Source organism: Pongo pygmaeus, chromosome 6 (genome assembly GCF_028885625.2).
Source record: "Pongo pygmaeus isolate AG05252 chromosome 6, NHGRI_mPonPyg2-v2.0_pri, whole genome shotgun sequence".
In the NCBI taxonomy this organism is placed as follows: domain Eukaryota; kingdom Metazoa; phylum Chordata; class Mammalia; order Primates; family Hominidae; genus Pongo; species Pongo pygmaeus.
The window spans coordinates 63,762,557-63,781,034 of record NC_072379.2 but is presented as its reverse complement, the minus strand read 5'-3'; the positions used below and the strand labels follow the sequence as shown (position 1 = coordinate 63,781,034).

At 35.1% G+C, this 18,478-nt stretch overlaps 1 protein-coding gene across 4 annotated transcripts in view; it reads right to left on the bottom strand.

Moving 5' to 3' along the window:
• The window catches only part of HYCC1 (hyccin PI4KA lipid kinase complex subunit 1), a 131,869-nt gene that overhangs the window by 9,225 nt on the left and 104,166 nt on the right, over positions 1 to 18,478 (bottom strand). For all 4 annotated transcript variants that reach the window (XM_063668417.1, XM_054494863.2, XM_054494864.2 and 1 more), the window contains 3 exons: positions 10,635 to 10,751; positions 7,479 to 7,566; positions 6,512 to 6,671 (listed from right to left, as the gene is read on the bottom strand). In XM_063668417.1, coding sequence (XP_063524487.1) covers positions 6,512 to 6,671; positions 7,479 to 7,566; positions 10,635 to 10,751 — 365 coding nt within the window. The remainder of the gene's footprint in view (positions 1 to 6,511; positions 6,672 to 7,478; positions 7,567 to 10,634; positions 10,752 to 18,478) is intronic.

Below are 18,478 nucleotides of genomic sequence, written 5' to 3'. Positions count from 1 at the left end.
ATTCACAAAATTTTTGGTAAGAAAGAAATGCTTATTTTTGTCCAAATGTTTTATCCTCTATATTGGGAAAGAAAATCTGTTCCTCAAATAGCATTTTAGAATCTGAAAGTAATGGAGCTTCTCAAAATGATACTAAAAGTATTTACATTTTTTAAAATAAAACTGCCAGATAATTTTTTCTTTTCTAAATTTCCTTAATAAGTATAGACAACCTTTAAAATAAAAACATACACATTATAAATTTTTAATTGCCGATGTAAAAATTATTCCAATAGACAATTCTTTGAAGTTTACTACTTTGGGTTTTAAAATTATTACCATTTCCTTGTTTTTCAAAATGCTTCTTAACTGTTAGCAACTTTATTTCTCCTCAACTGAAGACTTTTCTCATAGTTGTAAAATCAGATTTACAAAATAAGTGTTCCATTTCAAGATTTATTACCATTTATCTTTTGTAGTATCTAGAAAGACAACCTTAAATGCTTAAAAATATTTATAAACAATTATTATTTATAATATTTACTAAAATACACCCATTATAATTTTTCAGGTTTGTTCAACTATTAGTACTCCCTTGCTTTATCAATGTTATTATACAGCAGAAATTTATTAAAATTTTCTAAATCAATAACCAGTTTTAAATGTTTTCCAATATGAATTGCAATCTTTTATTCTTTTCTTTTTTCATCTAATAAGCTAGTACTAAACCACTGAATAAGCAAATTATGAAACAAATCACTTTTTTGTTTTTTTTAAATCTCTTTGAACTCTGTTATAATCATTTAACTTTATTTAAATATGATGGCATCCATTAAAAAGAAGTGATTATTTTAAATGCTGAAAAATGCAATAAAACTGCTTTAACAACATGAAACTGTACTTTCTTTTTATTTCAACTACATAAATTTCATTTAGTCTGATTGTTCACATAAACACTGCAAATAATTAAATGTTCTAAAATTCTTGCAGTACTTATTTTACATCATTAAGTTAGAAGACTTAAAAATATATACAGTTGCTACTTTTAATTCTTTTTTACTACTTAAAATTTTGTACTCTTGGATCCCCTAACTGAAAATAATTAAATGCACTGTTATTAAAATAAACCATTTAACATATGCCAGGTACAAAAATAGGGAAACATTGAAAGTATCTTGTTTATAAACATTCCTTTTATTATTGATACCTACTAGTTGCAAACAGTTATAACTGTACATAAATAAGAAATATAAATTTTGTCTATGTAATTTCTATTTTTATGTTAACTTGGGATTGAAACAATAACAACATTTTTAAAATCCTTACTGTAATAGTGATATACACATTAGATAATAAAGTTAGAGTACTGTACTCCAGTACCACAGAACATACAAAAAATCTTTAAAGTAATTGTTACTATTATATAACATGTACTTTTGTGTTTGATGCTATACTCAAACTAAACAAGTTTAACTCAAATTGAGAAAATCCGAATTACAAGTTTCAAAAACTTACAGTTTTGGGAAAGTACTAAAGAATCACAGGACAATTTGAATAGCAAACTAGCTAATAAAAACTTATTAAGAATATACTTATTGTGTAGCTAGTAAAACAAACAAAATTGTTCTTAATTAATTCATAATCTACCTTTATGTAGTGCTTTAAAGTATACCAAATGTTTTCACTTACTTGTCTCATTATCTCACAAAGGCACGAGTGGGAAGAATGATGGGCAGCAATAAAAAAAATCGAGATTCCACTGGATAAGCCTTTTGATTAGTTGGCAAAAAATATAAGCACTCATTATTTGGAACTATAACTTAATTAGGGGACTTTTATAGAATGAATGACTGGTATTACAGTAACTATTTTGAAAGAAAGGAGGAAACCTCTTACATTGTTCTAAGTATAGATAATTTCTTAAAAAGTGGAAGAAGAATGAGTAATCATGGTAGTAGCAGTTGTCGTGGACAGAGAGAAAATAGCAATTAGATTTGCTCTAGAAAAGGAGGAAGGAATGGAAAAACACAAGGAAATAAACAAGTATAAATTGTATACTAGAATACTGGAGTGGTAGAGAACTTTTCAGGGACGTAAGAAAAAGGGCTTTTTTAAATAGCTGAAATGGTAGATGATGAAGGTATCTTTGGAAATGACATTTAAGAATGACTATAGAATTAAAGCATAATTATGAAGAAATAACTTTCTATTTTCCTTTAACTTCTTTTTATTTTTAAAAGGAAATAAATATTTAAGTAAAATTGGATTTTAATTACTAACTTGAAAAATTAATGAATTATTTTACTAAATTTTATCTCATTTTTCTTACTGGAATTTTCATTTTGACTTTTATTATGGTCATAATCTATTCAGTCTTCTCTAAACTTATTGAATGCTTTTTAAAGTTTATTTTATTATTATCTTTCTCCAACTGTGTTTTACTTTCAAATTATGACTTCTAGACAGCCCTCAATTTGTAGGTGACTTGAAAATCTATGTTTGAAAAAATACACCATTGCCTTGAATTATTTGCCATCTATAGACTAAACTAAACACAATATGCATAAAAGAATAAGCAACACATAAAGCTTTTAATTCTGAAATTATGTTCCTTAAAAGTCAAAAGCAGCAATTCTACATTGTAATTTTATTTCCCAAACATATTTACTGACATAAAATTATGAAGTCATTAGAATTTTCTCAAAGATTTAAAAACAAAGTTTAAAAAATTTGAAAAACACATTAAGTTAAGCCATGTCCATACAATGGTTTAACTTAAACTGAAAAGTGGGGCAAATCAAGCAAACACACTATTAGTTGTCAAACAGATCTCTCCAAAATAATACCTCAGTTGAAACCAACCTTTCTTTAAAAATCATCCTATTTAATTGACATGAGGATGCACTGTCTGGTCAAAATTTAAATTATAGGTCCTTACAAACATACCACTCTGGTGCGGGATGTTGATATACTGGGGGAGGCTATGAATGTGGGGTCATGAGGTATTTAAGAACTCTCTTATTTTCCACTCAATTTGGCTGTTAACCTAAAACTGCTCTAAAAAATAAAGTTTACTAAAAAAATAAAAATAAAAAACAGAGCCAAACAAACAACAGGACTGGTCAAAATACAATTCTAGAAACTTGAGTTGATAACAACAGCAAAACCATGGCCAGGGATGCGTATTCTGAAATGTGTAGAAATGTTAAGGATAAAGTAATTTTTAAACTTCCATTATAATACTTTCCATTAAAATATGTTGTGAATAATTCTTAACCTTAAGAAAAAAATGGCAGATCTATGAAGCGTTAGAGAATCCTAAAATACATTCTAGAATAGCTTTAAAATATTTTAAAATGTAAACAATTAAAACTTTTCAAAATTCATTTTAAAAACACTACAATGTGAGATTGGGCTGTAAAGAAAATTGAAAGATTCTTCTATTACTGATAATAGGAGAGAATAAATGTCCACTAATTGCTCTAATTTAATGTATTTGTTGGCTGTGTAATAATTTTTGGTGACTCAGATATGCAAACACACCAGTACATTCACATGGCTTAATTACGTATATTCTTTCATGGTAAAGGGAGATGGAAAAAAAAAAAAGCAAAAAGGAAAGTTTTACTTGGCTTCTTCATGAGAAAACCTCATTCACTCATTTCCCTCTTCTATCCAGAAAAGATAGAAAGAGGAGAAATTAGAGGAAATGCAATAATAAATAAAGACAAATAAGTAAAAGAGAAGAGCTCCAACAGAAAAAAAAAAAAAAAAGGGCCAATTGCTTTCTTCTTTCCAAAAACTAGGAAAACAAAGAGGCAAGGAGAAAGAGAAAAAAAAGAATATTTCTTAAAGTTCATGGTTCTTGTCCCTTATCCTTTCCCAATCCTCAACACCACTGGCTTAGGGTGGGATATTCCTTGTTTCTACTGTATGATAGATACAGCTGAAGGTTTGGGAAGAAATTCATCCTACTGTGAGGGTTGGTGTGGTGAGGGAATAGTAGGGATATGAGTGGGTGGAATGGGAAGCACATTTAGAGTTCCATTAAATATAGAAACTCTAAATGTATTTTCATATAGCCATAAACTGAACTTACATTCTATAGCCCTATGTTTCAGAAACATTATGAGATAAAAAGGCTGTTGTGGCTCACCCTGGGATCTACAAGCCCTTTAACATTGTTTCTAAAGAAATGTATAAACAAATTTGTTTTGATTTATATATAAATACTAACAACAGAATTTATATATTAACACAATTAAATTTAAAAATCTATAATTTGAGAAATTTGTAATTTATATATAAACACAATTAAATTTAAAAATCTATGAGAATTGTCTATATATCTAAGAAGTACAGCAAAGGTGTCTACCTTCCCCACAGGAAGCCAGTGCCTGTTAGAGAGCTTAGAACAACAATGTGTTCAAGTAGGAAGCAGGACCATGAGGATGGAAAATAGAAACCTTTTAAATTCAGCCGAACATGGTAAGTTTACTGCTCTAGAAGGGAAAGCCAAGACTACCCTAAAAAGGGAGGAGACTGCAACCTACCCGTAGAGGCAAATAAGAAGGACTTAAGAGTATTTTAGAGTCCACTGGATAAAGGGAATTCACACTAAAGAAGAGTGATAAACAAGGCTAAGCTGTATTCTGTATCTGTTCCATGCATGTGACTTACTTTTTATAGTTCATTCACTTCTATATTCTCATCTGTGACTTTATTGTTATAATAAACGGAGTTTCCTAAGTGTTAGAATTGTGAAGGGGGACAGGTGATAAGAATGCTACTTTAATGAGGGTACAATCCTAAGACAGAGTGCTAACCCCTCAAGTGGCAGCCAAAATACAATCTGGAAGATATGTAAGAATCTGCTAGAAACAATACATTCAAGCAGTCTTTTCTCTTGTTTTGTAACTTTTTTCCTATAAAATATTTCTGGGAAATGGCTTCCATTTTGTTGCAGGGTACAGACCTCCTTGTTTAAATGCATGCCTGGACATGCACACATACTCTCTCTCATACACACACATATGCACACATACAAGGGAGCATCAATACTTCACATTTTTAACTGCAGGACCTACATTTCTCTCCCAAATTCCCAATATGTCTACCTAAATAGCAAGAAGGAAAGTGGAAAAGAAATTAAAATTCGTTCTTGTGCTTCCTGTAGCAGTAGCTTAGAAGCAATTATGGCCACAGTAACCACTATGATCTGCTTCACTGCCTCCGTGCCTGTTTTCACACATTAATGCCAAAACAGAAAAACCAATCTCAGGGTAAACCATATCTAATTAAATTACTTTCTACTTGTAATCTAGCCCCATTCAGTAGCATAATTTTCACTGAAGAAGCTGAAGTATGTTTAGACTGTGTTTTAAATGGTGGCATAATTTGCCCTGCTATTGGCAAACATCACCGCCTCTTTTATGCTTTCCTATGGAACTTTCAAGAATTGCCACAATTTAAAAACACCAAAAATGATCACTAGGTAAGCTGGATAATCATTATTCTTTTTTGACATACAATCACCTAGATTCTTTAAGTGAAAACTATGGCAACTGTTCTCATCATCAACTTTCTAGTTTACCATAAATAGCTCCTATCTTCTCCTTTCCCATTTTCTCTACAGAAACCACAACACAACCGATACTAAATATACCAAAAGGAACTACTATTTTCACCTCAGTTTACAGGAAGAAGAAAACAGAGAATGGATTTTGTTTTACCTCTAATATACATGTTTGCTTAGGGTAAAGAAGTAGCTTTTTGCCTCCCACCATGGTTACCTTCTGAGGTAGGTGATAATTTCCTTCTTAGACTGGTTGTTGACACTACAATAACTTCTAGATAGGAGGGAAGTTATAAAAATAATATGAAATTAAATAAAGAACAATAAATTAAAAGACAAGGGAGGGAAATGGGAAAGCATTGAAAAAGCCATAGTGAATGAAATTGACTTCCAGTAAAATTTTAAAATAATAAAATGAAGCAGACAAGAAGGGATATATATACACACAACACACATACACAGAATCTTGAAAGAAAATTAACTTCAAGAAAATACAAACAACTAGTGTTGCATCAATACTATGGCATTCTTTACCAGAAAGTCCAAAGTGTTTAAAGTCCCTATTAGTTGTTCTACTTCAATATGTAAATTCACTTGCTTAAGAGTTAATTGAGAAATCAGAAATATTAATTAAGGAATATTTGCAAATACTTTTGAATACAAGCCCAAAATGTATGAGTAATTTTAAAATGCATTTTCCTTATTCTCCTACTGAAGTAACAATTTCAAAATGAATATGATTTTTAAATAAATTTTCATTCATATGTGTAACATAAGGGGCTCCATTTTTCTTATTGCCTATTGCTCCTAGATAATAAATTAGGAGTTAAGGGCAACTCCACAACTCCTTCTTCCAGACTACTATTTACTGAAGTTAGAAGTTATAGCACCATAAGTACAATGAAAAATGTAAAACAATCAACAATGGTTTGACTTGAAGAGTTACGTATTTCTTACCATGTCTTTTCCATCTATGACCCCTTATTGACATGCTGGTTACTGCATTTCTTGATATTCGAGAGGAAGTTGGTGTGATTTCAACTTGAATACACCTTGTACCTTCCTTATTAGATTTCATGGGACCATGAGGCAATGAAGCCTTTATTGCATTAGCAACCTAAGGAGAAAAAATATAGTTTAAGATCAACATGAGCAGATGTATTATCTAACCCTTAGATAAAACATGATGCTAAACAGGCTTATACAAAGATGCTCTTCCCAAGCATTTTATAAGATGATACAGAAATCCTCTAAGATAAGAATAGGAGGCTCAGAGGGAAATTCATGGTTAAAAAAATATGTAAATGATAAAGTTAAAAATTTCAAAATATTCAGATTTCCAAATGCCTAATGTTAATTAATAAATGCAGCTAAAGTATGTTAAGGAGAACAATTCTCATAAGTTAAAAAGACGGTTAGGTGTCTAGGAAGTCGGTCTAATAAAAATTTTTATTTTGGCCAGGTGCGGTGGCTCACGCCTGTAATCCCAGCACTTTGGGAGGCCAAGGGCTGGTCACCTGAGGTTGGGAGTTTGAGATCAGCCTGACAAACATGAATAAATCTCGTCTCTACTAAAAATACAAAAAATTAGCTGGGCATGGTGGCACGTGCCTGTAATCCCAGCTACTTGGGAGGCTGAGGCAGGAGAATCGCTTGAACCCAGGAGGCGGAGGTTGCAGAGAGCCGAGATCGTGCCATTGCACTCCAGCCTGGGCAACAAGAGCGAAACTCCGTCTCAAAGAAAATTTAAAAAAATATTATTTGTTACTTTTCTAAGTTATAAAACTTCCATGTATAACAAGAGCATGAATACACTGAGTATTAATGACATATTAATGAACTATGAATGGCTCTCTCTCAATTTATAGTTCTAAATTGAGAAATCTTAAATTATAAAATTTACATAAATAAGTCAGGCACCTACCAGCAATGGCTCTGGATATAACTCTAGCTGGGCTCTGTATATAATATCATCCAGTGCTTTTTGAGCTAGATCCCATTCTCCATTATAACTATAAAATTAGATGAATTAAATGAAGAAATAATTATTTATAACTGAACAAAATACAATGAGAAACTATCTTTACTGAAGACAATAGAAGATCATATTAGCACATTGCTTAACATTCTACTCCTCTTAAAAATGTATTTTTAAATCTTTGAATTCCTTTCAATTGCATCTAAATGCCTATTAATAGCAAAGAAAATTTTATAGATGTACATTTCTTCTCTAAAGAACATGACTATTTATAGAACAGAAATAAAAAAAGCTAAGGCAATTTCAAAGCATTTTATACTTTCAAAGAAAATCAGAAAATAATAAATTATATACCTTAGAATAATGTTCAAAACACTTTATGGCCAAATCACTCTGTAACTCCCACAGTTTTTAATGAGAATCTACAACCAATGTGGCTTGCAGTATCCTGAGTAGTTATTTCTTTGCATTTTGATAATCACTTAGAAGTGTATTTACTACATGTTGCAAATAGCAGAGCAACATGAGGGAAAAAGTGTGTGTGCATGTGTGTGTGAGTGTGTGTGTCTGTGCATGTGTGTGTGTGTGCATGTGTGAGTGTGTGTGCCTGCATAATTTTCAAAGATATGCCAAACCCTTCCTAAAAATCAGCTAAATTACAAAAATGAACAGAGATATAGTGCCTTGATCAACTTCCAACAAAATAAAGAGGTATAAATTGCATCAAGAGTGCAAGCGAGGGCTAAAAACTGGCAAGAACATTGCTCCCACCATAAAAACAAGATAAAGCCAGGTAATCTATAAAATTATAAATTCTCAAGAATCCACCAAAGAGCCAAGGTAACAAGGGCATCCACGTAGCTGGAACCCTAAAGAGAGACAGGTGCCTCTAAGGAGAGATGGGCCACAATACAAGCAGGTGAGAAACATTTAGCTAATCTTCTTAACAAATTCCTAGAAGCCAAATTGCTAAAAGGTACCTCATGGGCTAGCAGGAGAGTATAGAATCTCTAAAAGCACATACAAGTGGGAGCCTGTATCCACCACAGGCTCTTCGCCATAAATCTCCTTTAGGCACTCACAAGAAAAACTAGAAACAGGGCAGGTCAGAGAAAACTGCCTTTGATGGTATAGGCCTGAAGGAAAAGAGTAACCACTCCTGTGAGAAAAGTACAAAGACCCAGCCAGATGCCTTTATCACACGGAACAAAAATTTTAAAGCCTTTGGGGAAAGAGCAGCAAACCCTTTCACCCCACAGGGTACATGTGAAGACCAATTCGGCTCTGAGGGTAAGAAAAAAAAAAGCAAAAAACCCTCATTCTATGCTGAGATAAGTAGAGGGGTCATCACTGAAGGGGCAGGACCACTGAGAAACTCCCATCCCTGAGATGCAGGGACATGGGATCAGCCTAAAACTGAGGCTGGACCAGGACAACAAAGAACACTACCTCCCCCTACTTCCATGCCCGCCCCCGACCCCACCACCGCCCCAGCCACCACCAGGCTAGTGCACACCCAGAACCAAGCAACAGAACTCTACTGCTGGAGGAAGGGGTGAGAACATGGAGAGAAACCTATCTGCAGTGGAGGCATACAGGGAAGGCTGAAAGCTGAGGATGAAGCAGGAGTATTAAGAAAAACCCTCCAGCAATCCAGCTCTCCACCTAAGTACCAGGTAGCACTAGAGGAATTTGAAGTAGATGGTGCCCTGAGGGTAACCATAACAACAAAACCCAATCCTAGGTCACTTCTGCCTATAATAATTCCACTAGCAGCCTAGAAGAGGCATGCCCATTTCCTGTCATAAATAATATTTACCTCAGTCTCTACCGTCCTACTGCTAAACAAAATCATGAACAATCAAAAATTACAAGGCACATAAAAAGCAAAACAAACAAGACCAACTCTGTCATGAGATAAAGCAAGCAGTGGAACTAAATTCATAGATGACCTAAATGTTGAAGTTATCTGGGAAATTAAAATAACTATGACTAATATACTAAAGGCTCTAGTGGAAAAGATGGACAACATGCATGAACAGATGAAGATTTCAGCAAAGAGACGGGAACTACAAGAAAGAGTCTAATGAAATGGTTAGAAATAAAACATGGTAACAGAGATGAAAAATGCCTTCAATGGTCTCCTTTCTAGACTTGACCTAGTCAAGGAAAAAAATCCACAAATGCTGAAGATATAGCTAACAGAAATTACTCAAACTGAAACACAAAGAAAAAAGATAAAATAAAGTAGATCAGAGCATCCAAGAACTGTGGGACAATATTAATGGTCTAACACAAGGGTCAGAAAATTTTTTCTTAATGGGTCAGACAATAAGTATTTTAGGCTTGTGGGCCGTACAGTCTCAACTATTCAACTCTGCCATTGCAACACAAAAGCAGCCATAGACAATACATAAACAGGCATGACTGTATTGCAAAAAACTTGACAAAAACAGGCATCAGGCCAGACTGGGCCCACAGACCATAAATTCTGCCTTTAAGAAGTTTATAAATTCTGCCTTCAAAAAGTTTATACTCTACTAGAGAAAATTAAAAGTATCAAGTGAATATAATGCAAAGTAAATGAGATACGTATAATAAGAGAATTACAAAGTAAAAGATAGGGTTCAAAGAAAAATACTAGTACCCAAGTCATTAGGTAAGACTGAGACTGAGCGCCAATATTAGAAACTAATAGAAAGCTAATAATAAACTATTTCTAATCAAAGAGGCTCTGAAATTTTTTTAAGAGCTAAAGTTTCTGGCAATGGAAAAATATATTTCTTGAGGAAAAAAGCTATTTGGAAATTATAGCAAAAAAAAAAATGAAGAAAGGGACCATGAATATATTTAAGAGTTACTAATTTTCATTCCGTCCTTGAATTTAAGAAAGATGATAAAGTGTTTTAGTTGGTTAAAAATTCTTCAGAACTTCAAAAGATATGTTTTGAACTACGATAATAGTTTTAAAGTATCTTCATATTTCATAAAAAGTATGCAAATCACTTATCTATTGACATTATAATATAGTGACAATAGATTAACAGACTATAATTTTCCAAAGAAATTAAATGTTTATTTTGCATATGATGAGATACTTACAAGGCAAAATAAATCCCTGTTAACATTTGCACCATGAATCCTGAAGAAACTGGTATCCTGCTACTTATACCTTTGTATTTTCTTACATGTTGTCGAGGATATCCACAAACACAGATTCTAGAAAAACCAAAATAAATGTATTTGTAAAATTGGTAAAAATTTAGGTGATTTATTTTAACATTTATAAGCCAACAATGTACTAGGTACACTTTCATAACAAACCTAATATTTATGAAACAAAGAATCTTTCCAAACTGAACATTTGTCTGTAATATATTCCAGGAAACAACATATAAAGCTGAGGTATGTTGATACACAGAGTAAGTGAACCAGATTCACTTACTGGTTAGTTCACTAATTTTGGTCAATTAATTACCAATAATTTTGGGGTACCACTAAACCTACTACATGAAATTTGGCACTGTCCAGGCTCAGTGGCTCACGCCTGTAATCTCAACAATTTGGGAGGCCAAGGCTGGTGGATCACCTAGGCCAGGAGTTCGAGACCAGCCTGGCCAATATGGTAAAACCCTGTCTCTAGTAAAAATATAAAAATTAGCCGGGTGTGGTGGCATGTGCCTGTATTCCCAGCTACTAGGGAGGCTGAGGCAGCACAATCACTTGAACCTGGGAGGTGGAGGTTGCAGTAAGCCAAGATCGAGCCACTGCACTCCAGCCTGGGTGACAGAGTGAGATTCCATTTAAAGAAAAAAAAAAAAAGGAAAGAAAGACAAAAGAAACTTGGCACTATTTGTCATAAATAGATATGTGGTATGATCCACAATTCCTGACAAAGTTCTTGACACAAACTGCAGGATCCAAAAAAATTCTATAAATTAGACTCAAACTTCATACAGTATACCATAATAAACTTCAGATAGATTATAACTGTTAATGTTTAAAAACCACAAAGGAAATAAAACATAGGCAAATAGTTACATACACTGCATGCTACCTAAACATGACACCAAAGGCAGAACCCCAAAGAAAGATCAATAGATTTTACCTTTTTTTTTTTCAAGAAACTACCATAAACAAAATGACATGTAAATAAATATTTATTTCTTGGCACATGTATACCTATGTAACAAACCTGCACGTTCGGAACATGTGTCCCAGAACTTAAAGTAAAAAAATAAAAAGAAAAAGAAGACATGGAAACTAAAAAAAAAAAAAAAAAAAAAGAAATATTTATTTATTATTATTAGTTTTTTAAAGTCAAGGTCTTGCTGTGTGCCTAGGCTGGAGTGTAGTGGCATGATCATGGCTCACTGCAGCCTTGAACTCCTGGGTTCTAGCAATCCTCCCATCTCAACCTCCCAAGTACAGGTGCATGTCACCACACCTAGCTGTTTAAAAAAAATTTTTTTTGAGATGGGGTCTCGCTATGTTGTCCAGGCTGGTCTTGAACTCCTGACCTCAAATGATCCTCCCACCTCAGCCTCCCAGTCGCTGAGATTACAGGTATCACACTCAGCTCCAGAAATATGTATTATAGTGAGGAATATTTTAGGAGTACTAAAGCTAAGGAGTATTTATTATAACGAAAAGGAAGCAACCTAAAAGTCCAACACAGGAGACCAATTATATAAATCATTCAGAGAATACTATAGAAACTAAACATAATGTTTTGAAAATCTATTTAAACGACAGGGAAAAAAACTGTCCAAAACAACAGATGCAGCATAATCCCATTTTGCAATAAACAAATAGGCGTATAGTGTGTGTCACCGCAAAAAGAACATTAAAAAGTCATAGTTATCTCTGATCTGTGGGATTATAGATCTATTTTCTTCTTTATATTTACATGTATTTTTGAACTTTCTGACCAACATGCACTGTTTTATTGTTTGTTTGTTTTTTGTTTTTGTTTTTGAGATGGAGTTTCCCTCTTGTTGCCCAGGCTGGAGTGCAGTGACGTGATCTTGGTTCACTGCCACCTCTGCCTACCAGGTTCAAGCAATGGTCCTGACTCAGCCTCCCAAGTATGTGGGACTACAGGCCTGTGCCACCATGCCCATCTGATTTTTCTGTATTTAGTAGAGATGGGGTTTCACCATGTTGGTCAGCATGCACTGTTTTTAAAATAAACAGTAAGTTTTTATTTTTAATAAATTTACTAGAAAATAGATGCTTTCACATAATATTCTATGCTTGATATAATATGAGCTTCACTTAATATAGTACTAGCCAATAGACTGTAATTATTTACTCACTCTTCCCCTGCACTCACTACCTAGAACTTAAAGTTATTTTCTCTACTCAATGAATCTAAGCCTTCACTTTAAAATGTCCAAGTATGCCACAGACCATTTCAAAAATAGTCCCTAAGAATGTCATTAATTCAGAGCAACTTTAAAAAATCAACATAAATTCATTTGATATTAGAGGATCCCAGAATTTTTTAGAACCAAGAGTAAAAAGTAAGCAGGGAAACAGAAAAATTAGCTGCATGTGAAATAAAACAAACTCAAGTTTTGTTTGAATTTACAAAAATGTATGCCCAAACTAGAATAGAGACTCCTGTTACTCTTATTAACTAAAGAAGCAAACAAAAAATTTTACTTTCTTACATCTTACTTTTTTATGATAGGGATGGTTGTATGGTTGTAAATAATAGAGAACCAACGGATGAAAGAAATTTTCAATTAATTCATTTATTCATTCTATAAATATTTATAAAAGACTGATACTGTGTCAGACTCTAGAGATATACATGATGGATGTAGCTCCCACAGGGACTCACAATCTAATTATGGAGACTGTGTAATAAGCAAATATTTTCAATGAACAAGTTCAAGAGGTGGTAAAGGAGGGAATGGTAAATTCAGGTGGAAGAAGTGGAGAGTCAGAGAGGAATTCTCAGAAAAGAGATTCCTTTGAATTGAGTCTTGAAGAAAAAGTGGTATTTTTCCAAGTGGAAAACATAGGAAAGTTCAAAGGCAGAGGTGGGATGAAACAGCATGACATTGAGGAGACTGTGGACATTTCAGCAGGATAGAGGGCTAGGACACTAGGAAATACTAGAGAAGCTCATCACATCATGGAGCCAGATCATGAATATCTTATAACCTGCTAGGTTTTACCATGTAGACACTGGTAAGCAACTAAAGATGTTTTGTTTTGTTTTATTTTAAGCAAAGGAGTACCAAAATCAGATTGGTCTTCTGATAACATCACTCTGGCTATATTGGAAGAGTCCATTGAAACTGGAGATGGGTGGGATGGGGATCCCACTAGTGAGATGAAGGAGGACTGAATACAAGACATAATGGTGGGTAGAAGGAGGAAGGGTAGGTTTGGAGTCATATCTAGGAAGCATAAAGAAGGTGAGACCAAAGAAATAAGACGAGTGGATAATTATTTCCATATTTAGTTTGAATAGCTGACCACATGACGATGTCATTAACTGAGTTAAAACAAATAGGAACACTAGAATATACTGTTTCAGATATGTTGATTTTTAGGTACCGTGGTATAGTATCAATTTTGTCTGCTGTGCTACCATCCCTGTCTTCTATTAAAAGCACTGCCATCCCTCTTCCCTTTAGGAACTAGTCTTTCCCTATATAATCAAGAATAATCACATGATTATGGTGAGGCTGCTAATAAAACTATCTATTACAGAGATCACTACCTCCATAACTATTTTTAATAGTACATGCATATAAGTCACATTCCCTTCCTTTCCCCCAGCAATTTTAGCTAGGAATGGCAGCCGCTCCACTAGACTACATTTTCTAGCTTTCCTTGCATTTAGATGTGATCATGTGACTAAGTTCCAGACAATGGTGTATTAACCAAAGTGGTGAAACTTCCGGGTCATATCCCTAAAAAAACTTCTATGTCATACCCCTAAAAAGCAGCTACATGCCTTTCACTCCCTTTCTCCCTGCTTGCAGGATAGAAGGCAGATGTAATAGCAGTGATCTGAGACCATACCAACATGGGCAATACCACAGGAAATGGCAGAATCCCCAGACAGAAGCAACTTGAACACATTGGAAACAAGCAATCTACCTCTGAGACCACCTACCAGCTTGGACTTTTATGTGAGAGAGAAATAAATATCTACTTTATTTAAGTTATCATTGTTTATCTGTGTTAATACAACCAAAGCAATATTTAACCTGACAGAGTACTCTCCCAATTTTATTACATGGCCCCAAAGGGGTATGTAGAAGTCTCAGGCTGGCACACCCTTTGCTGGATGTTTTTAATACTGAAGCTGGGAGAAGTTCTTTCTGCTGAGGTCACTAAAAGTAGACATTGTAAGGGCCTGGCACAGTGGCTCATGCCTGTAATCTCAGCATTTTGGGAGGCCAAGGCGGATGGATCACAAGTTCAGGTTTCAAGACCAGCCTGGCCAACATGGTGAAACCTCATTTCTACTAAAAATACAAAAATTGGCCCAGCATGGTGCCATGTGCCTGTAATCCCAGCTACTCAGGAGGCTGAGGCAGGAGAATCGCTTGAACCCAGGAGGTGGAGGTTGCAATGAGCCAGGATCACACCACTGCACTCCAGCCTGGGAGACAGAGCGAGACTCCATCTCAAAAAAGAAAAAAAAGTAGACAATGTAAGCCTTTAGCTGCCTGAGGTCACTGTTCTTACCACATGGAAGAAGCCTAGCTGCAAAAACAAAGTACAGTGCCAACAAATGAAGATGATGAGATGAGAGGGAATATCCTAAAAATATCTGAGTCTCTGGATCCAGCTGACCCTGAGGCCAGTTCTTTTTGTTTTTTAAGATGGAGTCTCACTCTGTTGCCCAGGCTAGAGTGCAGTGACGCAATCTCTGCTCACTGTACCCTCCACCTCTGGGGCTCAATTGACTCTCATGGCCTCAGCCTCCCACACCACACCTGTTTATTTTGTGTGGTGTGTGTGTGTGTGTGTATGTGTGTGTGTTTGTGTATTTCTATTAGAGACAGGGTTTCACCATGTTGGCCAGGTTGGTCTCAAGCTCTTCACCTCAAGTGATCCACCCGCTGTGGCCTCCCATAGTGCTGGGATTACAGGCGTGAGCCACCGTCTGGCCATCCTGAGGCCAGTTCCATGACTGCTCTTCCTAGGTACAAAAATCTGGTGTTTTTTGTGCTTTTTTTTTGTTTTTTTTTTTGAGATGGAGTCTTACTCTGTCACCCAGGCTGGAGGGCAGTGGCACGATGATCTCAGCTCATTGCAACCTCCACATCCCGGGTTCAAGCAATTCTCCTGCCTCAGCCTCCCATGTAGAAGGGATTACAGGTGCCCACCACTACATCTGGCTAATTTTTGTATTTTTAGTAGAGGCGGGGTTTTGCCATGTTGGCCAGGCTGGTCTCAAACTCCTGACCTCAAGTGATCTACCCGCCTCGGCCTCCCAAAGTTCTAGGATTACAGGCGTGAGCCACCGCATGTGGCCCCTTTGGTATAATTTAGTTTGATGTAGGTATCAGTTGGCTGCCATAGGAAGAGTCCTAAAACTTACACGGTATCTATGGGACATGTTGACAGAGATGGTTCCTGGATTGAATATACAGGTTTAGGAATCAGGAAGGAAATAGTATAGGGTTCAGGAAACAGAACATAGATAAGTTATTGTTGTTATTATACAACTTAAAAAAAATATTTGCATGGCTCTAGGACGGTCACTCATCTTTAAAATTTACTTTATGTAAGAATTACAGAGACAATTCTCTCAAATACCAACACATGCGAAAGATTTACAAAGGAAATAAAATTCCAGGTTCTCTCATTTTCTATACTAGCTACTTGTAAGGAAATAAGTGATCATCTATCAGAGGCTGAAATTAAATGTTTATTCAGAAATGCAAATGGTTAATATTTTATAACTAAGAAAACTAAAACTGGTGATTTTATTTACCAATGAAAGATTTTTTAAAAGTAAAAACCCAATTATTTCCTTTAATCCTAACTCTACTTATCAAATCATAAATCTGAGCTGAAGAGCTCATCTATCATTCATTCATTCAACAGTTATTGAGGTTCTATCATATGCCAGGCACTTCTAAGCTCTTGTGATACAGCAGTGAACAAAACAAAGTTCCTGACCTCATGAAGTTTCTAGCAGTTGATAGTCTATATCAAAAGAACAAACAAGGTAATTATAGTGTTATGAGTGCTACAAGGAAATAAACTAGGGTGGGAAAGTGCACTTTAGGAATGATGGTCATGGAAAGCCTCTCCAAGGAGGTATCATTTGAGCTGAGACCCAAAATAGTCTAGTCCTATCCCTCTGCATCATTAACTGGTAATGGCATCTCTTTCCCCTACTCCTTTATTTTGGTACTTAAGAATTCTCTGAATTAAGTTTTTTCTGATTCCTATCTTCAAGGATATTGTTTGCCCATATACCCTTCACTGAACTTAAATGCCAAAAAAAACAAAGCAATAATGCTATATGCCACATGAATGCCTGGCTCCTCTGTTCATCACGGCTATGTCCTGAAGTTCTCTCATTTCCCTTCACAAATCCAAACATAAAGATATGTCCTTACAAAAGAGCAGCTGAGTGCCATAACAGCTATGTCTATATTAAATTTACTCTGCCAAATTCACAAGGCATGTGAAAATAAAATCCCTTCTGGAAGGTGTATTTGGTCAATATATTTCTTGGAGAAGTTCTTCGCATCAATGTGTAAGTGAGAAAAACTCTTGTTGTGATTCTCATTCTCTGGTGAGACACGTGTGTCATTCTTAGAATAAAAATAAACTTTTGAGATTGTTAATATAGCCTCAGTTACAAACCATACAATGATTAGGAAGACCCATTCCAGTGAGTTCATTTATTCATGATAGACCAGAACCGAAAGTAGAAAAGAAAGGTTAATTATTATCAGATAATATAAATATATTCAGATAATATATTTACATATAAATATATAATTATAATATTATATATAATATAATAATATTATCAGATTATTATCAGATCTTCAGATCATCAGACTAGTGAGTAGAAACTTGGCTGAAAAGAGGAAACAGGCCGGGTGTGGTGGCTCACATCTGTAAACACTTTGGGAGGCTGCGGCCCCCAGAGTGCCTGAGCTCAGGAGTTTGAGACCCACCTGGGCAACATGGCGAAACCCTGTCTCTACTAAAAATACAAGCAATTAGCTGGGCATGGTGGCATTTGCCTGTAGTCACAGCTACTCAGGATGCTGAGGCACAAGAATTGCTTGAGCCTGGGAGGCGGTGGTTACACTGAGCAGAGATTGTGCCACTGCACTCCAGCCTGGGCAACAGAGCAAGACCCCATCTCAAAAAAAAAAAAGGGGGGCAGAGAGAAGTAGAGAGGAAAAGTCCAGGAGAATAGAAAAGGGGAAAGGAGAAAAGAGAAAGTGGAAGAATTGCCTGAATAGTAATGAGCACTTTTCTGTCCTGCTTGTTCTGCTCTTTAAGAGCTTAATAAAGTCTGCATCTTCTGTCATGTTTCTCAAGTGAAGATCACACACAAAAATCATGCTCACATAGTTGGAGGAAAGATAATTTTAGTTGGGTTGTGAAGGATGGGCAGGATTTAGATACTGGTAAAAAGAAGTTTCCAAATAAAATAACAAGCAATTGAAAAATGTGCCACAGGTTCTTTCAACCAGAAATGACCTAATATCAGATATGCTCTAGAATTGTCGATACAGTCATAGCAAACGGGAGAAAAAAATGAAAGCAATGATTTATGTGCATCCATAGTGAATGTGTGTGCTCACTGATGGGGTACAATAATATGCCAGCTGTCATTTACTAGATGATAACAAAGTGGCTGATGCTGCATTAAGTGCTTTATATTTACATAAATTTTATTAGTCAGGAGCAAAATGGCTTACTCGTAACAAAGCTGC